A 23,235-nucleotide genomic window follows, 5' to 3' on the forward strand; every position below is an offset into this window, starting at 1 on the left:
AGGTGTATTTAAGGGATGGCCAGACCTGCAGTCTGTGCCTTGGTGTGTGTTTTTCCATGGGCCCCTGTATCTTGTTACCTGCGTTCCTGTTCCTGTCTGACTGATTTGTTGCCGACCTCTGCTGACTTCTCCTGTTTGATCCCTGGCTTGTGACCCCGACCATTCTCTGCCTGACCCCCTGTACCTACCTGCCCGTTAGTTGCTGTACCCGGCTCGTGACCTGACTACTCTCTGCCTGCTCCTCCTGTTCCTTCCTGCCCGATTGTTATTGACCCGGCCTGCCTGACTACGCTTGCATTGTATGTATTGTTATCTGTGGGTGGTTTGGTTGGGTTCGATTGCACTGTGTTATGTTTTAGTATTGCACTGCGTTTATGTATTGTTAGTATTAATAAATTATATTGTTTATAACATATCTGAAGCCTGCGTTTCCCTGCGTCAGTTCACATACCTCTGGTCATACTCGGAGCCCTGACAGTTCCGTTACACCCATGAAGATATGTATCCCCTGAAGCAACTGCGCATGTGCTGGTTTTGGGCCGAAGAAGCCGATCTCCGACTTTAGCACAGAGCTGCCACAGTTAACCCCTTACAGGCTTCAAACCACTGAAGCTGATCCCGCGGATCACTATGGGTTGCAAGATCAACCTATACAGGGTTAACTGATCTTGCAACCCATAGTGATCTACGGGAACAGCTTCAGCGGTTTCCATCCTGTAAGGGGTTAACTGTGGCAGCTCTGTGCTAAAGTCGGAGATCGGCTTCTTCGGCCCGAAACCGGCACATAAGCAGTTGCTTCAGGGGATACATATGCTCATTTTACCGCTACACCGGGGGCAGCTGTCATTGTGCCGGGAATCCGGGATCATCCCAATAACTGTCCAGGACCTTCACAGAGCCCAGAAGCTCCTCTGGCATCCTGCTCCTGCACCCCCTGTGATGATGTCACCCGGGGCGGCCTGCACCCCCCCCCCCCCACACACCCCTAGGGATGCCACTGGCTACAACTCATGATCAGGGGCGGACTGACAACTCATGGGGCCCCCGGGCAATAGGGGATCATGGGGCCCCTGTGTCCTTGCCCAAACTTAAAAAAGCCTATGAAAAAGGTACCAGGGGCATCTCATGGGACCCCCTACTGACCCCAGGGGATCATGGGGCCCCTGTGTCCTTGCCCATACTCAAAAAAGCCTATGAAAAAGGTACCAGGGGCATCTCATGGGGCCCCCTACTGACCCCGGGCCCTCGGGCAGTGCCCGAGTTTCCAAATGGTCAGTCCACCCCTGCTCATGATACATTAGTGCAATGACCAGTGGTTGGAACTTTTGTTAGGTCAATAGCTTGTTTTTATCGTATACTTCCAAAGATGGATTAAAGCTTTGGGGTGAGTGTTGAGGAGCACCTAGTAGAAATGTTCATGTCACTTCAGGAATTTTAGCCCAAATTGTTTGACCTACAGCAGGGTTTCTCAACATTGGAGGTCATTGGGAAGAATTCCCCCCTTATAGCTAGACCAATGGAGTCAGTGGGAACTTATCTCGGGGAAAGAAATTGCTCAAGGAACCCCTAGCTACCTCCGGAGGAACCCTGGTTGAGGCTGCTCTAGGTCAAACAATGATGTTGCCACCCCCATGCTTCACGTGGTGTTCTTTGGAACTCAACATTCTCTCTCCTCCAAACACGACGAGTTGTGTTTCTACCAAACAGTTCTATTTTGGTTTCATCTGACCATATGACATTCTCCCAATCCTCTTCTGGATCATCCAAATGCTCTCTAGCAAACAGCCCGGACATGTACTGGCTTAAGCAGGGGGACACGTCTGGCACTGCAGGATCTGAGTCCCTGGCGGCGTAGTGTGTTACTGATGGTAGCCTTTGTTACGTTGGTCCCAGCTCTCTGCAGGGGGCATTCACTAGGTCCCCCCGTGTGGTCCTGGGATTTTTGCTCACCGTTCTTGTGATCATTTTGACCCCAAGGGGTTGAGATCTTGCGTGGAGCCCCAGATCGAGGGAGATTATCAGTGGTCTTGTATGTCTTCCATTTTCTTTACCTTTTGTTTCCAAGGGTGGGAGAGGTCTGAGGTGTGAATCGTCATTAACATACCTTTTGTTTCCAAGGGTGGGAGAGGTCTGAGGTGTGAATTGGTCATTAACATACCTTTTGTTTCCAAGGGTGGGAGAGGTCTGAGGTGTGAATTAGTCATTAACATATCTTTTGTTTCCAAGGATGGGGAGGTCTGAGGTGTGAATTGGTCATTAACATATCTTTTGTTTCCAAGGGTGGGAGAGGTCTGAGATGTGAATTGCGTATTAACATATCTTTTGTTTCCAAGGGTGGGAGAGGTCTGAGGTGTGAATTGGTCATTACAATGTGTGACAAGCTTGGGAGGAACATCCTGTGTTCAGTGTTTTGTCCATTTGAGTACCTTGAAAACGCTTTGCATGCATTTTTCATGATGAAAAAAAGGCTCTGGACAGCATCGGGAACTGGAAGAGTAAGAAAAAAATTCAAACGCTTATAAACGCAATTTGCCGCATTTAACCGCGTTTAGCCACGTTTTGCGTTTGAAACGCTGATAAAATTGACTGCTGAATGCAAGTTTGGTGCATTCAAAAAAACAACTGTAAACTCAACTGCCTGTAAACGACTGTGTACATGGACACATAGGAGAACATTAGGGAGAGTTCAGGGGCTGCTGAAAATAAATGCAGAACAGCTCCTGAACGTGAGTTTATCAGCCGCAGTGTACATGGGCCCTAAGAGTTGGGAATGGCTTTTATAGGCACCACTACGACTCAGCTAAAATGTTACTTACACAAGAGGGAGTTCAAAACACAAACTTCCATAACATTGATTGGCCCAATGCAATATCTGCGCTGCTGGCCCAAGACAAATCACGTCTTTTTATCACCACGTGAGCGGTGCCAGCCTCCAGGAAAATAACTTGTATATCTGAATTGGAGGCAAACAAAGACATCCATTCTTATCTGCTTGGAATGCAACTTCAGGGTGCCAATGGGCTCCGACTTGGCTTCAGTTTCCCATCGTGCGGTTAGAAGCACAATGCACATTTCTGCATGAATCACCATGTGGTGGAGGTTGTGGCTTTCAAGCAGTTTTATCGTCTTTGTTTTGTTCAAGTCATATAGGTTCGTGCTTTCAAAACATTGATATGTAGAGTCTTAATTATTATTATACAGGATTTATATAGCACCAACAGTTCGCTCAGCGCTGTACATTATAGTAGGGGGACAGTACATGAGACAGTACAGTAACAATACAATACACGAGGGGTTCGAGGGCCCTGCTCCTTGGAGCTTACAATCTAGGAGGGAGGGGATAGTGGTACAGGAGTAAATAGCTGTGGGGGATGGAGTGGTTGGAAGAGTGGAGGAGTTCAGTATTAGCTGAGGGCGGGGTAGGCTTCCCTGAAGAGGTGGGTTTTCAGAGTGCGCCTAAAGGTGAGGAGAGTAGGTGATAGTCTGATGGATTGGGGCAGGGAGTTCCAGAGGATGTGGGAAGCCCTGGAGAAGTCCTGGAGATGAGCATGGGAGGAAGAGACAAGGGAGCTAGAGAGTAGGAGGTCTTGTGAGGAGCGGAGAGTACGGTTTGGGTGATATTTGGAGACAAGATCGGTGATGTAATATGGGGCAGTGTTATGAACGGATTTATATACGTCAGTGTTAGCATTTTGAATTTTATTCGTTGGGCAATTGAGAGCCAGTGGAGGGATTGGCAGAGGGGGGTAGAGGACACTGAGTGGAGGCCAGTGGAGGGGTTGGCAGAGAGGGGTGGAGGACACTGAGTGGAGGCCAGTGGAGGGATTGGAAGAGAAGGGTAGAGGAAACTGAGTGGAGGCCAGTGGAGGGATTGGCAGAGGGGAGTGGAGGACACTGAGTGGAGGCCACTGGAGGGATTGGCAGAGAAGGGTGGAGGACACTGAGTGGAGGCCAGTGAAGGGATTGGCAGAGAAGGGTGGAGGACACTGAGTGGAGGCCAGTGGAGGGATTGGCAGAGAGGGGTGGAGGACATTGAGTGGAGGCCAGTGGAGGGATTGGAAGAGAGGGGTGGAGGACACTGAGTGGATGCCAGTGGAGGGATTGGCAGAGAAGGGTGGAGGACACTGAGTGGAGGTCAGTGGAGGGATAGGCAGAGGGGGGTGGCGGATACAGAGCGGTTAGTAAGGTGGATGAGTCTGGCCGCAGCATTCATGATAGACTGAAGTGAGGATAGCCTGCGGTGAGGTAAGCCGGTGAGGAGAGAGTTACAGTAATCGAGTCGTGATATAATGAGGGAATGAATGAGTTGCTTAGTGGTTTCCGTGGTTAGGAATGGACGTATCTTGGGGATGTTATGGAGGTGAAGTCTACAAGATTATGACAGCGATTGGATTTGGGGCTGAAAGGACAGATGGGAGTCTAGGATGACAGCTAGTACCCTGGCATGAGGGGTGGGGCTGCTGGCGGCGTTGTTGATCTTGATGGAGAAGTCGGGGGGGGGGGGCACGGGCTGGGGAGGGAATACTAGGAGCTCAGTTTTGGAAAGGTTGAGTTTGAGGAAGTGGAGTGACATCCAATCCGATATGTCGCTCAGTAGGCGGGTGATTCGGGTGGAGACTGAAGGGGTGATGTGGGGGGTTGAGAGATAGATTTGTGTGTCGTCGGCATAGAGATGGTAGTTGAAGCCGTGAGAGTGTATGAGTTGGCCAAGGGAGGAGGTGTAGATGGAGAAGAGAAGGGGCCCAAGGACAGAGCCTTGAGGGACCCCAACAGAGGGGGGGAGGTGTAGATGGAGAAGGGAAGAGTCTTAATGAATAATAACGTGTTAGCAATATGTGGTATTGTACAGCATCCGACCCACTCCCAGCCCTCCAATGTATTGCTTTCAAGTTTATCTGAGGGTTACGTAGGCCATACATGGTTCAAATTCCAAACGATTTTTCGTCAGAAAATCGGAAATGTCATTCGCTCGGTAATCCGATGTCACCATCATTGATTTCGAAAATCGGCCAACCGAGTCATAAAGCTCACCCCATAGAACAGGCGAAACTTCTGTTCCCTCCAGGTCACGGCTCATGGCGCCTATTCTTTTTGGAAAAACTATCGTACGATTTGACCATCATTGAGTCGAAAATCATATTTAATGAATTTTCCAACATGCTCGATCACCGAAAAGGGGAGTAACCACGAAAATCACCCGGTGCCATTGACTCACTAACAGAGCGAAAATCGGCCGATTATTCTTAGGTCCGATTTTTGGACGAAAAATCGGTCGATTTTCAACCCATGTATGGCCGGCATTAGGATCTAGGCCACACAAGACAACATTTACCGTTGCTCAGTTCCAGGACAAGGTCATCCAGCACCCAGGGCAAAGATGGCAAACTGCCCCTCCCCCCCCCTTCCCAATTCATGATGTGCAAATTTATAGGATCCTATGCTGAGCAGTTACTTGCTTGTCAAAGTCACTATGCAGCTCAGTTTTAACACTTGGCACATGCTTGTGTTGATGGTTCCCCACTCCTGGTTCTCTTGTGGACTACATAGTATGATATAAAAACAGCATGTCACCATAAACACAAAGATTTAGTTTCAAACCAATAAGATGGCCGCCACATTCCAGTGCGCGATGATGGCATACGTTCTGGCTCCACCCTTCTGTATCGGTATCGGCTATTGTATTGGTTAGTGATGTCATCTGAGAGCATAGATAACCTCTTCCCGCTGGCCGAATGTATATATGCAGCCTCTCGGCGGGGAAAGGGGAGGGCCTTAATGCCGAGAGGCCGCATATATGTGTACCAGAATGTAAACAATCCTGTGATGAGAGCGCACTCCCAGTGTAGTTGACGGCGGGTAATGGAAAGCTCCCAATCGCTACTTCGGGAGCTTTCCGATCATGTGACTGCTGTGACAGCCAATCACGATAGTCACATGATAAGAAAGCCCACCTCTCGGTGCTTTGAGTGTCTTAAATGGCCGGGAGGCATCGGTGGGAAGGAGTTAAAGAAGAATTCCAAGTATGGAATTTTCTGTATAGTTTTATTGCTCTAATTTGCACCTATGTACACTCACCGGCCACTTTATTAGGTCCACCTCACTAGGGCTAAGAAAATCTCCCCCCACACCCTGTCACCACCACCAACCACCACCACCCTGAACCGTTGATACAAGGCAGGATGGATCCACCACACCATGACACCACCAGCCTGAACCATTGATACAAGGCAGGATGGATCCTCCACACCATGACACCACCAGCCTGAACCATTGATACAAGGCAGGATGGATCCAGCACACCATGACACCACCACCAGCCTGAACCATTGATACAAGGCAGGAGGGATCCACCACACCATGACACCACCACCATCAGCCTGAACTGTTGATACAAGGCAGGATGGATCCACCACACCATGACACCACCACCACCAGCCTGAACCGTGGATACAAGGCAGGATGGATCCATGCTTTCATGTTGTTTACACCAAAATCTGACCCTACCATCTGAATGTCGCAGCTGAAATCCAGACTTATCAGACCAGGCAACGTTTTTCCAATCTTCTGTTGTCCAATTTTGTTGAGTCTGTGTATATTGTAGCCTCCGTTTCCTGTTCTTAGCTGACAGGAGTGGCACCAGGTGTGGTCTTCTGCTGCTGTAGCCCATCTCCTTCAAGGTTGGATGTGTTAATACAAGGCAGGATGGATCCACCACACCATGACACCACCACCATCAGCCTGAACCGGTGATAGAAGGCAAGATGGATCCACCACACCATGACACCACCACCACCAGCCTGAACCATTGATACAAGGCAGGATGGATCCACCACACCATGACACCACCACCACCAGCCTGAACCATTGATACAAGGCAGGATGGATCCATGCTTTCATGTTGTTTACACCAAATTCTGACCCTGCCATCTGAATGTTGCAGCTGAAATCCAGATTCAGCAGACCAGGCAACGTTTTTCCAATCTTCTATTGTCCAGTTTTGGTGAATCTGTGCGAATTGTAGCCTCTGTTTCCTGTTCTTAGCTGACAGGATGGCACCAGGTGTGGTCTTCTGCTGCTGTAGCCCATCTGCTTCAAGGTTGGACGTGTTGTGCGTTCAGAGATGGTATTCTGCATACCTTGGCTGTAACAAGTGGTTATTGGAGTTCCTGTTGCCTTTCTATCATCTGGAACCAGTCTGCCCATTCTCCTCTGACCTCTGACACCAACAAGGCATTTTCCTCCACACAACTGCCGCTCACTGGATATTTTCTCTTTTTCGGACCATTCTCTGTAAACCCTGAGATGGTTGTGTGTGAAAATCCCAGGAGATCAGCAGTTTTTGAAATACTCAGACCAGCCCGTCTGGCACCAACAACCATGCCACATTTAGGATCACTATATCCCCTTTCTTCCCCATTCTGATGCTTGGTTTGAACTTCAGCAAGTCGTCTTCACCACGTCTAGATGCTAAAATGCATTCAGTTGCTGCCATGTGATTGGCTGATTAGCAATTTGTGTTACCAAGCCATTGAACAGGTGTAGTTAATAAAGTGGTCGGTTGGTGTATATACCATACCTGTGAAGCTGAAAATCTCTGAACAAGGCACTGCTGCTACACCCTTAATACAGCGATCTCCACTAGCTTCTGGGTCCCATGCCGAGCAGCTGCCCTGCTGCTTAGTGAACACAGGAGTTTAGCCGTTCATCTCTGGCACTTAATGAATGCAAAGTGTTCTCTGATTGGACGAGGTGGAGAGGCGGGGCGGTGACATCATGTTTTCCACCTCATCCAGTCAGAGAATACTTTGCATTCAGTGAGAAAATTAAATTTCAAGAGGTTGATACCAAGTAAGAGGTATTTGTACCAGTTGCTGGAGTTGAGCTCTGAGACATTTGGTTTTCTAGTTATAGCTGTAGCACATACGACATGTACATGTTGACTGTTTCTTTTTTTCTAGTGTTCCACCTCCTGTGGTCTTGGTGCGATGTGGCGCTCAGTTGTGTGCACAGCGAGAGGTAATAACACATGTGACGTCAGCGCCAAACCTGCTCCTGCGCGTCGGTGCCATCTGCGGCCTTGTGCATCATGGACGATGGGAAACTGGAGCAAGGTAACCAGTCTTGTGTTTGGGATGCAACAGCAACGACCGGGGGCTACCGAAGGCCTATAGACTTTCCATTTAGGAGTCATTGTAGCATTTTCACAAATTGTAGAGTAATTGTAACAAAATGATTGTCTTATACCCCACGGGGAAGAAAAATATGTTTTAAATATATTTTAAAAATATTCTTCCCAAATATATTGACATATATTTGAAATACTACAATTTTGGCCGTATTCAATATATTTGAAAATAATATATATAATATATATATATGCTGAAATGCATTTTTAATTCAAGGTATATGAAAAAATATTTTATATTTATTTTATATTTATTTTTTATAATTTTGGCCATATTCAATATATATATATATATATATATATATATATATATATATATATACTGTATGTTGAAATGCGTTTTTATTACAAGGTATATGAAAAAATATTTTATATTTTACCTTACTAAAATGAGGTTTCAATAACTTGGGGGGGGGGGATTTATTTCTTTGGTCCTGAACATAATAAATCATGTAAACATATAGAAAACACTATATATTGCCTTTCCGTCCCACATGGAAGAAAAATATATTTGAAATATATTTTAAAAATATTCTTCCTAAATCTATTGACATATATTTGAAATACTACAATTTTGGCCATATTCAATATATTTCAAAATATATTTATATATATATATATATATATATATACACTGCATGTTGAAATGCTGTTTTACTGTTTTATTACAAAATATATGAAATAATATTTTATATTTTACCTTACTAAAATGAGGTATCAATAACTTGGGGGGGGGGGGGATTTATTTATTTGGTCCCGAACATAATAAATGATGAAAACATATAGAAAACACTATATATTGTCTTTCTGTCCCACCTGGAAGAAGAATATATTTGAAATATATTTTAAAAATATTCTTCCCAAATATATTGTCATATATTTGAAATACTACAATTTTTGCCGTATTCAATATATTTCAAAATATATTTATATATATACACTGTATGTTGAAATGCGTTTTTATTACAAAATATATGAAAACATATTTTACCTTACTAAAATGAGGTTTCAATAACTTGGGGGGGGGGGATTTATATCTTTGGTTCCGAACATAATAAATAATGAAAACACTATATATTGCCTTTCCATCCCACATGGAAGAAAAATATATTTTAAATATATTTTAAAAATATTCTTCCCAAATAGATTGACATATATTTGAAATACTGCAATTCTTGCCATTTTAAATATATTTGAAAATATAATTATATATATATATATATATATATACTGCATGTTGAAATGCGATTTTATTACAAAATATATGAAAAAATATTTTATATTTTACCTTACTAAAATGAGGTATCAAGAACTTGGGGGGGGGGGGGATTTATTTCTTTGGTCTCGAACATAATAAATAATGAAAACTTATAGAAAACACTATATATTGCCTTTCTGTCCCACATGGAAGAAAAATATATTTGAAGTATATTTAAAAAATATTCTTCCCAAATATATTGACATATATTTGAAACACTACAATTTTGGCCGTATTCAATATATTTCAAAATGTGTGTATATATATATACACTGTATGTTGAAATGTGTTTTCATTACAAAATATCTGAAAAAATATTTTACCTTACTAAAATGAGGTTTCAATAACTTGGGGGGGACGACTTATTTCTTTGGTTCTGAACATAATAAATAATGAAAATCATATAAAAAACACTATATATTGCCTTTCCGTCCCACATGGAAGAAAAATATATTTTAAATATATTTTAAAAATATTCTTCCCAAATATATTGACATATATTTGAAATACTACAATTTTGTCCGTATTCAATATATTTCAAAATATATTTCACTATAAATATATATATATATATACTGTATGTTGAAATGCGTTTTTATTACAAGATATATGAAAAAACATTTAAAAAAATACATTTTCAAATATACTGTATGTCTTTAAAAATACATTTAATCTACATTTTTGGAATGCATTTACAGATATTTGTAAAAATATATGTTAAAATTACTTTTTTATATGTTAAAAAAAATCTAAAATATGTTAAAAAAAATACAAAACATAAAACATCATTTTTTTTTTTTAATGTGTACAATTAAAAGATAAACCTAACGAAAAGCCGTAGTAGTTTCCCCTAAGAGCAGCTTGTACGTTCTCTGAATATTTGGAAAACCTTATCGTTCTGTATTTATAATCAAGTAACTATTAAGAAATGAAAGGATAAAAAAATGATTATTTTACTGGCGGAAAATTCGGGACCATTTCCCATCAGTCTGTTTAATATTTCCCCTGCAGTGCTCTCGGAGTTGTGGGAATGGAGTCCGGGTCAGAGACGTCCAGTGTGTGGACACGAGGGACAAGAGGATCCTGAGACCCTTCCACTGCCAGAGTCCGGTCTACAAGCCTCGTGTACAGATGGTGTGCCATGAGCAGAAATGTATGGAGTGGTATGTTTCTTCCTGGAGAGAGGTGAGTGTAGGACAGTTACATTTTTTATTTCAGAGTCATCTTTATTTCAGCAGATACATCTAGAAACAAGTGCAAGTCATCCATGGTCCAGCTCCCAACAATTACATGAAAGTTCTGGCCTTGAGGTGTAGAGCCCTCTAGGTAGATAGGACTTTTGTGGTTAGAAGCCTGGGATGAGTCAGCCTGGGAGTGAGTGAGGTCACCTCAGAACAGGCTGGGAGGCTCTACAGGTCAGGGCTTCTGGAACCCTCCCACCTTTCTAGAAAACATCTGACTGAGAAGGGGAGGAGGCCTAGATTTGCATGTTTAGGGGAACCTGGAGGAATAGTACCTCATCATTGGTGTCTGTAGAAGGAATGGTGCCTTATCTTTTGGTGTCAGTGGGAGGAATAATGTCTCATCATTGGTGTCAGTGGGAGGAATAGTGCCCCATCATTGGTGTCAGTGGGAGGAATAGTGCCCCATCATTGGTGTCAGTGGGAGGAATAGTGCCTCATCATTGGTGTCAGTGGAAGGTATAGTGCCCCATCGTTGGTGTCAATGGGAGGAATAGTACCTCATCATTGGTGTCAGTGGGAGGAATAGTGCCCCATCATTGGTGTCAGTGGGAGGAATAGTGCCTCATTATTGGTGTCAGTGGGAGGAATAGTGCCCCATCATTGATGTCAGTGGAAGGGATAGTGTCTAATCTTTTGGTGTCAGTGTCAGGAATAGTGCCCCATTATTGGTGTCAGTGAGAGGAATAGTGCCCCTTCATTGGTGTCAGGGGAAGGTATAGTGCCCCGTCATTGGTGTCAGTGGGAGGAATAGTGACCCGTTATTGGTGTCAGTGGGAGGAATAGTGCCCCATCATTGGTGTCAGTGGGAGGAATAGTGTCCCATCATTGGTGTCAGTGGAAGGTATAGTGCCCCATCATTGGTATCAGTGGGAGGAATAGTGCCCCATCATTGGTGTCAGTGGGAGGAATAGTGTCCCATCATTGGTATCAGTGGGAGGAATAGTGCCCCATCATTGGTGTCAGTGGGAGGAATAATGCCCCATCATTGGTGTCAGTGGGAGGAATAGTGCCCCATCATTGGTGTCAGTGGAAGGTATAGTGCCCCATCGTTGATGTCAATGAGAGGAATAGTGCCCCATCATTGGTGTCAGTGGGAGGAATAGTGCCCCATCATTGGTGTCAGTGGGAGGAATAGTGCCCCATCATTGGTGTCAGTGGGAGAAATAGTACCTTATCATTGGTGCCAGTGGAAGGAATAGTGCCCCATCATTGGTGTCAGTGGGAGGAATAGTGCCCCATCATTGGTGTCAGTGCCAGGAATAGTGCCCCACTGTTGGTGTCAGTGGGAGGAATAGTACCTTATCATTGGTGCCAGTGGAAGGAATGGTGTCTTATCTTTTGGTGTCAGTGCCAGGAATAGTGCCCCACTGTTGGTGTCAGGAACTGTGCCCCACTGGTAATGTGAGAGAAATAGTGCCCCAAGGGCCAGAAAATGGCAAGCAAAGGGTCGCATCCGGCCCCTGGGCCACAGTTTGGAGAACACTGATATAAGCCCGGGTTCACACTGGATCTGAATTTGCAATCATGCGATTTCACTCTCAAAGTGACATGTCCGTGTGACTTGGCAGACATGTGTGTGACTTTATGCACAGATGTCTCTGCAAGTTGAACCTGAAATCGCAAAAATTAGCGAAGGAACTACTCTCAGAATCAGTGCGACTCCACCGATTTGAACGGTTCCATTGCCGAAAATAGGGTGCAACTTGTCATGTGGATTGAAATTGTCAAATCGCATGACAGGTCACACCGGTGTGAACCAGGGCTAAAACATGGGAGATGATCGGTTACTACGCAGAGCTGCACCACCTTCATTAAATCCTCCCCATAGGCTAACATGGGGGGGGGCGATTGCCCCTAAAAGCGATGTGTTTGATGCCCAGTGTGCATGAGGTCTTACTAAAAGTACTGGGTCCTTACTGTGTATGTGAACTTCCCAGCTGCTGAGGGACACACAGCTTACACAATGGCAGGACAGAGAAGAGTTCTGCAAAGGTCATCGTGCACCTTGATGTAAGGGGGACTGTGAAAGGGACACCTGATGTAAGGGGGACTGTGAAAGGGACACCTGATGTAAGGGGGACTGTGATAGGGACACCTGATGTAAGGGGGACTGTGATAGGGACACCTGATGTAAGGGGGACTGTGAAAGGGACACCTGATGTAAGGGGGACTGTGATAGGGACACCTGATGTAAGGGGGACTGTGATAGGGACACCTGATGTAAGGGGGACTGTGATGGGGACACCTGATGTAAGGGGGCACTCTGATGGGGACACCTGATGTAAGGGGGCACTCTGATGGGGACACCTGATGTAAGGGGGCGCTCTGATGGGGACACCTGATGTAAGGGGGCGCTCTGATGGGGACACCTGATGTAAGGGGGCACTCTGTTGATGGGGACACCTGATGTAAGGGGGCACTCTGATGGGGACACCTGATGTAAGGGGGCACTCTGATGGGGACACCTGATGTAAGGAGGCACTCTGATGGGGAAACTTGATGTAAGGGGGACTCTGATGGGGACACCTGATGTAAGGGGGCACTCTGATGGGGACACCTGATGTAAGGGGGCACTCTGATGGGGACACCTGATGTAAGGGGGCACTCTGATGGGGACACCTGATGTAAGGAGGCACTCTGATGGGGAAATTGATGTAAGGGGGACTCTGATGGGAACACCTGATGTAAGGGGGCACTCTGATGGGGACACCTGATGTAAAGGGGCACTCTGATGGGGACACCTGATGTAAGGAGGCACTCTGATGAGGAAACTTGATGTAAGGGGGACTCTGATGGGGACACCTGATGTAAGGGGGCACTCTGATGGGGACACCTGATGTAAGGGGGCACTCTGATGGGGACACCTGATGTAAGGGGGCACTCTGATGGGGACACCTGATGTAAGGAGGCACTCTGATGGGGAAATTGATGTAAGGGGGACTCTGATGGGAACACCTGATGTAAGGTGGCACTCTGATGGGAACACCTGATGTAAGGGGCAACTCTGATGGGAACACCTGATGTAACAGGGGACTCTGATAGGGACACCTGATGTAAGGGGGACTCTGATAGGGACACCTGATGTAAGGGGGCACTCTGATGGTGACACCTGATGTAAGGAGGTACTCTGATGGGGACATCTGATGAAAGGGGGTACTCTGATGGGGACACCTGATTTAAGGGGACACTTTGATGGGGACACCTGATCTAAGGGGACTCTCTGATGGGGACACCTGATCTAAGGGGGTACTCTGATGGGGACACCTGATCTAAGGGGGCACTCTGATGGGAACACCTGATCTAAGGGGGCACTCTGATGGGGCACCTGATGTAAGGGGCACTTTGATGGGGACACCTGATGTAAGGGGGACTCTAATAGGGATACCTGATGTAAGGGGGCACTCTGATGTAAGGAGGACCTGATGTAAGGGGGCGCTCTGATGGTGACACCTGATGTAAGGGGGCGCTCTGATGGTGACACCTGATGTAAGGGGGCACTCTGATGGGGACACCTGATGTAAGGGGGACTGTGATAGGGACACCTGATGTAAGAGGGCTCTGTGATGGGAACACCTATTGTAAGGGGTACTCTGATGGTGACCCCTGATATAAGGGGACTCTGATGGGGTCACCTGATGTAAGGGGGACTTTGATGGGAATACCTGAAATAAGGGGGGCCCTTTGATAAGGGCACCTGATATAAGGGGCACTCAATACCTCAAATATATTTGAACTATAGCATTTTATGAGATAAATTTTGCTGTTACGGATTAGACTACTTTTCTTTTCATTTTTACTAGTCATTGAAGGTAACAATATCTTGTGTGCTAATCAGACCATACCTGGTTAATCACGTAGTCCCAGTCTCCTGCAGGCAGTCCTGCAATCTTATGTCTTCACTTTGTACGCCCTGCAGTGTTCGGAGGAGTGCGGCGGTGGCATGCAGCAGAGGTTGGTCACCTGCCCTCAGACCGGGCGCTGTGATGAAAGTCTGAAACCCAATGGCAGCCGTCCTTGCAATGAACATCCATGTACTACATGGGCTGTAGGGCCCTGGGGCCAGGTAAGTGGACTCCGGTGCTGGTCATACCTCACTCTGCACAGCTAGAAGGCTGCGGGATTAACCAGCTTTATGCAGCACACATTACATTGGGGTCAGGTCTGAGCCCCTCACAGTCCTTTTCACTGTCTTCTTCTTTCTGGGCTGTCTTCACGCTTTGGCTGCATTTAGTGCACAGCTTCCTGCGGAGGGGGAATCCAGCGTCGGCAGGTGAAGTGTGTGAACAAAAGGACGGGGGCGGCCGAGGAGGATAATTATCTGTGTGACCACGAACCGTGGCCGGAGAACATCCAGAAGTGTAACCCTCAGGACTGCCAGCAGAACAACACCGGTAAGTGCCCAATGAGCTGCCGCACCCAGCGCTGTAAACACGCCCCGCACCATAGGAGATCACCTAACATTTATAGATAGATAGATAAATTGTCAAAAGTATTTCCATCCACATGACCTTTAATGGCCCCCCAGTCTTAGTCCGTAGGGTTCAATATTGAGTTGGCCCCACCCTTTCCACGCACATGACCTTTAATGGCCCCCCAGTCTTAGTCCGTAGGGTTCAATATTGAGTTGGCCCCACCCTTTCCACGCACATGACCTTTAATGGCCCCCCAGTCTTAGTCCGTAGGGTTCAATATTGAGTTGGCCCCACCCTTTCCACGCACATGACCTTTAATGGCCCCCCAGTCTTAGTCCGTAGGGTTCAATATTGAGTTGGCCCCGCCCTTTCCATCCACATGACCTTTATTGGCCTCCCAGTCTTAGTCCGTAGGGTTCAATATTGAGTTGGCCCCGCCCTTTCCACACACATGACCTTTAATGGCCCCCCAGTCTTAGTCCATAGGGTTCAATATTGAGTTGGCCCCGCCCTTTGCAGCTATAACAGCTTCAACTCTTCTGGGAAGGCCGTCCACAAGGTTTAGGGGGGTGTCTATGGGAAGGTTGGACCATTCTTCCAGAAGCACATTTGTCAGGTCAGGCACTGATGTTGGGGGAGGAGGCCTGGCTCGCAGTCTCCGCTCTAATTTATTTATTTAATTTATTTATTTATCTAGTTTATATAGCGCCAAAGGGTTTGCTCAGCGCTGTACAATAGAGGGGGACAATACATGAAACAGTACAGTAACATCAAACAGCACACGAGGGGTAAGAGGGCCCTACTCTTTTGAGCTTACAATCTAGGAGGGAGGGGGTAGTGGTACAGGAGGAAATGGCTGTGGGGGATGGAGTGGTAGGAGGAGGGAAGGGCAGCGGCTGTTAGGTGAGGGTGGGGTAGGCTTCCCTGAAGAGGTGGGTTTTCAGGGAGCGCCTGAAGGTGAGGAGGGAAGGTGACAGTCTGGTGGTTTGGGGTAGTGAGTTCCAGAGGATGGGGGAGGACCTGGAGAAGTCTTGCAGTCGTGCGTGGGAGGAGGAGACCAAGGAGCAAGATAGAAGGAGGTCCTGTGAAGAGCGAAGGGTACGGGTAGGGTGGTACTTGGGAATCAGGTCGGTGAGGTAGTTAGGGGCAGTCTTGTGAATGGCCTTATAGGTCAGGGTGAGCAATTTGAATTTAATGCGTTGGGCAATGGGGAGCCAGTGGAGGGAGAGGCAGAGGGGGGTGGCAGAGGTGGAGCGGCTGGTGAGGTGGATGAGTCTGGCAGCTGAGTTCAGGATGGTCTGAAGCGGGGAGAGCCTGCACTGGGGTAGGCCGGTGAGGAGGGAGTTGCAGTAGTCCAGGCGTGAGATAATCAGGGAGTGTACAAGTAGTTTAGTGGTGTCTGGGGTAAGGAAGGAGCGTATCTTGGCGATGTTCCGGAGGTGGAGCCTGCATGTGTTTGTGAGTGATTTGATATGAGGTTGAAAGGAAAGGTTTGAGTCCAGAATGACTCCAAGGACCTTGGCTTGCTGGGCAGGATTGATGGTGGTGAAGTTGGTAGTGATGGAAAGGATGGGGTGGGGGGCGCGGGCTGGGGGGAAGACGAGAAGCTCGGTTTTGGAGAGGTTGAGCTTCAGGAAATGGAGCGACATCCAGTCAGAGATGTCGTTTAGGAGGTGAGTGATGCGGGCGGAGAATGTGGGGGTGAGGTGAGGGGTGGATAGGTAGATTTGAGTATCATCAGCGTAGAGGTGGTAATTGAAGCCGTGGGAGTGTATGAGTTTGCCAAGGGAGGAGGTGTAGATGGAGAAGAGAAGGGGTCCAAGGACAGAGCCCTGGGGGACCCCAACAGAGAGGGGGAGGGAAGAGGAGGTGGCATCGTTGTAGGAAACGCTGAAGGAGCGTTGGGATAGATAGGACGAGAACCAGGAGAGAGCGGAGTCTCTGATGCCAAGGGAGAGTAGCTTATTAAGGAGGAGGGGGTGGTCGACTGTGTCAAAGGCCGCGGAGAGGTCATGCTGCCAACTTTGTGGGAAGAGTTTGGGGATGGCCCCTTCCTGTTCCAACATGCCAAAGGTGTTCTATGGGGTTGAGGTCAGGACTCTGTGCAGGACAGTCAAGTTCCTCCACCCCAAACTGGCTCCTCCATGTCTTTATGGACCTTGCTTTGTGCACTGGTGCGCAGTCATGTTGGAACAGGAAGGGGCCATCCCCAAACTCTTCCCACAAAGTTGGCAGCATGAAATTGTCCAAAATGTCGCCTTAAGAGTTCCCTTCACTGGAACTAGGGGGCCAAGCCCACCCCCTGAAATACAACCCAACACCATAATCCCACCTCCACCAAACTTTACACTTGGCACAATGCAGTCAGGCAAGTACTGTTCTCCTGGCCACTGCCAAACCCAGACACGTCCATCGGATTGCCAAACAGAGAAGCGTGATTGGTCATTCCAGAGAACACGTCTCCCCTGCTCTAGAGTCCAGTGGCGGCGTGCTTTACACCACGGCATCCGACACTTTGCATTGCACTTGGTGATGGAAGGCTTGGATGCAGCTGCTCGGCCATGGAAACCCATTCCATGAAGCTCTCTACGCACTGTTGTTGGGCTCATCTGAAGGCCACACCAAGTTTGGAGGTCTTTAGCTATTGACTCTGCAGACAGTTGGCGACTTCTGCGCACTGTGCGCTTCAGCATGCGCTGACCCCGCCCTGTCATGTGACGTGGAATACCACTTGGTGGCTGAGTGGCTGTTGTTCCCAGTTGCTTCCACTTTGTTATAATCCCACTAACAGTTGAGCGTGGAACATTTAGTAGCCAGGAAATGTCACGGATGGACTTATTGCCCAGGTATCCACCTATCACGGGACCACGCTTGGAGTCACTGAGCTCCTGAGAGCGACCCATTCTTTCACCAATGTTTGTAGAATCCGTCTGCATGCCTAGGGGCTTGATTGTATACACCTGTGTCCATGGAGGGGATTGGAACACCTGAATCACATGATTGGGAGGGCGGGGTCAATACTTTTGGCGATAGATAGATAGATAGATAGATAGATAGATAATAGATAGATAAATGATCGATCAGGTAAACCTCGCTCCTTTCACGCTCTGATTTGTGTTGAGCTGTAGATCTAATCTCGGGGTCTTTGCTGATCTCACAAATCTGTGAAATTCCTGCATTATCGGGGAGGAGTTCAGAGCCGTGTGTGGGTGAGCGGAAAGTTCTGCAGAAGATCTGATCTCATGTCTGTGTGCGTATTGCACAGATTGGCGCTCTGTGCTCAGGCTGTACATGTGTGTCTATAGCGTGCTTGCACTGTGTCGGTTCTTGATCTGCGCTCTGTGATATCTACAAATACTCTGTCACAGTGCGGCTGACAGTTCTCTGGAGCACCTACAAAAATAGATGAAACACCGGCCTGGAAATACCTTGTTGGAATTTTCCTGTAAGTGGACTGGCAGGCAATGGGATGTGTAGGTCACATAGAGTACTAGGGGCCATAAATAAGAGGATACAATAAAGTCTGCTGCAGTGGAAAAAATACTTTCAGGACCGGTTCACACTCCATGCGTTTCAGTTGCTTTTTTTCTGCATCCAAAACGCACAAAAAGTCGGTGATCTGGGTGTCAGTGTCATAGTTCACATCAGGGCTTGCAGTTCCAGTGCGTTCCGGGTGCAGAAAAAAAAGTAGAACAGGCTGCATTTTTTCTGCACAGAACTGTACTGGAATGCGGTACAACGCACCAAAAAGCACTGGAACGCACATGTCACTATTTAAATCGAATAAAAAGGGGAAACATGAACTGGCATGCATAAAAAAACACTGAAATGCACATGTCCCTATTTAAATTGAAGAAAAAGGGGAAAAAATTAAATGGAATGTATAAAAAAACGCACTGGAACGTGCTAAGAACGCACTGGAATGTGCTGAGAACGCACTGGAACGCATCAAAAAGCACTGAAATGCACATGTCACTATTTAAATTGAAGAAAAAGGGGAAAAAATGAACTGGAATGCATAAAAAACGCACTGAAATGCACATGTCCCTATTTAAATTGAAGAAAAAGGGGAAAAAGTGAACTGGAATGTATTAAAAAACGCACCAGAACGTGCCAAAAACGCACTGGAACGCATCAAAACGCACTAAAACGCACATGTCACTATTTAAATTGAAGGAAAAAGGGGAAAAAATGAACTGGAATGTATTAAAAATGCACCGGAAGGTGTCAAAAACGCAATGGAACGCATCAAAAAGCACTGAAACGCACATGTCACTATTTAAATTGAAGAAAAAGGGGAAAAAGTGAACTGGAATGTATAAAAAATGCACCGGAACATGCCAAAAACGCACTGGAACGTGCCAAAAACGCACTGGAACGCATCAAAAAGCACTGAAACGCACGTCACTATTTAAATTGAAGAAAAAGGGGATAAATGAACTGGAATGTGTTAAAAAACGCACTGGAAGGTGCCAAAAACGCACTGGAACGCATCAAAAAGCACTGAAACGTACATGTCACTATTTAAATTGAAGAAAAAGGGGAAAAAGTGAACTGGAATGCATAAAAAACGCACTGAAATGCACATGTCCCTATTTAAATTGAAGAAAAAGGGGAAAAAGTGAACTGGAATGCATACAAAAATGCAGTGGAACGTGCCAAAAATGCACTGGAACGCATCAAAAAGCACTGAAACGCACATATCACTATTTCAATTGAAGAAAAAGGGGAAAAAATTAACTGGAATGTATTAAAAAATGCACCGGAACGTGCCAAAACCACACTGGAATGCATCAAAAAGCACTGAAACGCACATGTCACTATTTAAATTTGAAGAAAAAAGGGAAAAAATTAACTGGAATGTATAAAAAAAAGCACTGAAATGCACATGCCCCTATTTAAATTGAAGAAAAAGGGGAAAAAGTGAACTGGAATGCATAAAAAAAGCACCAGAACGTGCCAAAAACACAGCGGAACGTGCCAAAAATACACCGGAACGTGCCAAAACCGCACTGGAACGCATCAAAAAGCACTGAAACGCACATGTCGCTATTTAAATTGAAGAAAAAAGGGAAAAAATTAACTGAAATGCATAAAAAAATGCAGTGGAACGTGCCAAAAATGTACCGGAATGCATCAAAAAGCACTGAAACGCACAAGTCGCTATTTAAATTGAAGAAAAAGGGGAAAAAATGAACTGGAATGCATAAAAAACGCAGTGGAATGCGTCAACAATGCACCGGAACGTGCCAAAAACGCATTAAAAACGTGCATTAAAAAACGCACCTGGACTGCATTTCTATAGTGTGAACTGGACCTAACTGTATTATTTAACATTCTATATGAAATAAATCAGTGTATAACCTCCTACACCCCAAAATTCCTCAAAAAGTCATACTTTCTCCCTAGAAAGTGCAGTAATCATATATTATAACCTTTTTGTGATAGAGTTACATAAAAAACTAATATTCAAATTAATATATCATATATACTCAATAATAATAATAATATACTCAAAACATATAAAAAATATTTTCCAAAAAATTGAAAAGAAAAAAATGGTCCAATGAAAAACAGTGTCCCAATAAAAAAACAGTGTCCAAAAAAAAGGTCCCAAATTTTCAAACTTTATGATCCAATAGGAAGGAATCCTATTTCATCCCGTGATACATTAAAATTCCACATATCCAGCTCCAAACATGGCTCCTATGCGAGTTCTGCCAAACAAATGCAGTAAGCCATGTGTGAACAACCAAAAAAATGGCCGCGGCGACACTTCCGGTCTGCGTACGTGCGTCTCGACGCCACACCTCTAACGCGTTTCGTCACTTCCGGACTTCAGGCGAAGTCCGGAAGTGACGAAACGCGTTAGGGGTGTGACGTCGAGACGCACGTACGCAGACCGGAAGTGTCGCCGCGGCCATTTTTTTGGTTGTTCACACATGGCTTACTGCATTTGTTTGGCAGAACTCGCATAGGAGCCATGTTTGGAGCTGGATATGTGGAATTTTAATGTATCACGGGATGAAATAGGATTCCTTCCTATTGGATCATAAAGTTTGAAAATTTGGGACCTTTTTTTTGGACACTGTTTTTTTATTGGGACACTGTTTTTCATTGGACCATTTTTTTTTTTTTTTTTTTTTCTTTTCAATTTTTTGGAAAATATTTTTTATATGTTTTGAGTATATTATTATTATTATTGAGTATATATGATATATTAATTTGAATATTAGTTTTTTATGTAATTCTATCACAAAAAGGTTATAATATATGATTCTATATGAAATAACCGACATGGAAGAAAAATATATTTGAAATGCTACAATTTTGTCCGTATTCTATATATTTCAAAATATATTTATATATATATATATATATATATATATATACTGCATGTTGAAATGCATTTTTATTACAAAACATATAAAAAATATTTTAAAAAATACATTTCAAACATACTGTATGTCTTTAAAAATACAAATCTACATTTTTGGAACGCATTTACAAATATGTGTTAAAATGACTCTTTTTATATGTTAAAAAAAAATCTGAAAAATATATTTTCAAAAATATCTAGCAAGAAATACAGATTTTAAAATGCAAACATAAAAGTGCCAGAAATGTCCGGCCGCGGAAGTGGTTAATCAGTACGGTGACAGAAAAGGGAATAATCGCTGAGTAAGCGCAGACACGTACAGTAATGTCTGATACTATTCAATAGTTACATAGTTAGTCTGGCTGAAAAAGGACAAAAGTCCATCCAGTTCAACCATTAAAAAAAGAAAAAAAAAAGTTATAATCCTACACCCACAGCTGATCCAGAGGAAGGCAAAATCCCAGCAAAGCACGATCCAATTTGCTCCTGCAGGGGAGAGAAATCCTTCCTGATCCCCCGAGAGGCAATCGGATATTCCCGGGATCAACGTCACCTATAAATGTTATATCCAGTTATATTCTGTGTATCCAAGAAAGAATCCAGGACTTTCCTACAGCAATCCACTGAGCTGGCCACAACCAACTCTGGAGGGAGTCTATTCCACATTCTCACAGCTCTTACTGTGAAGAAACCTTTCCGTGTTTGGAGGTTACATTTCTTTTCCTCCAGACGTAAAGAGCGCCCCCTTGTCCTCAATAATATCTATAATTCTATGGCACACTGGTATCTGTTATTAACCACTTCCCGTCCGGTCCATGTATTGAGCATAATGGATCAGAGTCCTGCGGGGATCGCCGGAGGGGGTGTCACCAAATGTTACCGCACCGGGTGACACCAACCCTAGGGACGCCTCTGCTGTGAATATAGAACACAGAGTCTGGGATTGTGGATACCGGGAGTGGATTGTGGATACCGGGAATGGATTGTGGATACCGGGAATGGATTGTGGATACCGGGAGTGGGTTGTGGATACCGGGAGTGGGTTGTGCATACCGGGAATGGATTGTGGATACCGGGAGTGGGTTGTGGATACCGGGAGTGGGTTGTGGATACCGGGAGTGGAATGTGGATACCGGGAGTGGAATGTGGATACCGGGAGTGGAATGTGGATACCGGGAGTGGGTTGTGGATACCAGGAGATGATTGGGGATCCCGGGAGTGGATTGCGGATACCGGGAGTGGATTGTGGATGCCAATGCCGGGAGTGGATTGCGGATACTGGGAGCGGGTTGTGGATACCGGGAGTGGGATGTGGATACCGGGAGTGGGTTGTGGATACCGGGAGTGGGTTGTGGATACCAATGCCAGGAGTGGATTGGGGATACCGGGAGTGGATTGCGGATACCGGGAGTGGGTTGTGGATACCAATGCTGGTGGCAGTGCCCTCATTATATGCCAACTCATTATTTGCAATTCTGATAAGAAATAGCAAAGGGCATATAAAGGTGTGTTCCACTTACTGGCCCAGTAACCCCCCCCCCGCCCCTCCCCCCCTGCTTCCCAAACCGGACTGCAGAGTTAATATTTATACCCGATTTGCTGACACATAACAGTGACCAAGATCTCAGATTCCAGGATCAGCCAGAGGGTCATACTCCTGTCTAGTAAAGAGAAAAAAAAAGAAATTGTGCCAAATCATTCATAATTCATATTAACCGCATCAATACCGGGCACTTCTACCCCCCTCCTGCCTACAG

At 45.6% G+C, this 23,235-nt stretch overlaps 1 protein-coding gene across 1 annotated transcript in view; it reads left to right on the top strand.

Moving 5' to 3' along the window:
- ADAMTS7 (ADAM metallopeptidase with thrombospondin type 1 motif 7) overlaps nucleotides 1–23,235 on the top strand; it is a gene marked incomplete at its 5' end in the record, with an annotated part of 164,896 nt that overhangs the window by 127,045 nt on the left and 14,616 nt on the right. The window contains 4 exons of the mRNA XM_089662222.1: nucleotides 7,959–8,111; nucleotides 10,455–10,628; nucleotides 14,604–14,750; nucleotides 14,919–15,078. Of these exons, the coding sequence (XP_089518348.1) occupies nucleotides 7,959–8,111; nucleotides 10,455–10,628; nucleotides 14,604–14,750; nucleotides 14,919–15,078 (634 nt within the window). The remainder of the gene's footprint in view (nucleotides 1–7,958; nucleotides 8,112–10,454; nucleotides 10,629–14,603; nucleotides 14,751–14,918; nucleotides 15,079–23,235) is intronic.

The sequence above is a fragment of the Staurois parvus genome, unplaced genomic scaffold (genome assembly GCF_062004578.1).
Source record: "Staurois parvus isolate SC_StPar_1 unplaced genomic scaffold, SC_StPar_1.0 ptg001443l, whole genome shotgun sequence".
In the NCBI taxonomy this organism is placed as follows: domain Eukaryota; kingdom Metazoa; phylum Chordata; class Amphibia; order Anura; family Ranidae; genus Staurois; species Staurois parvus.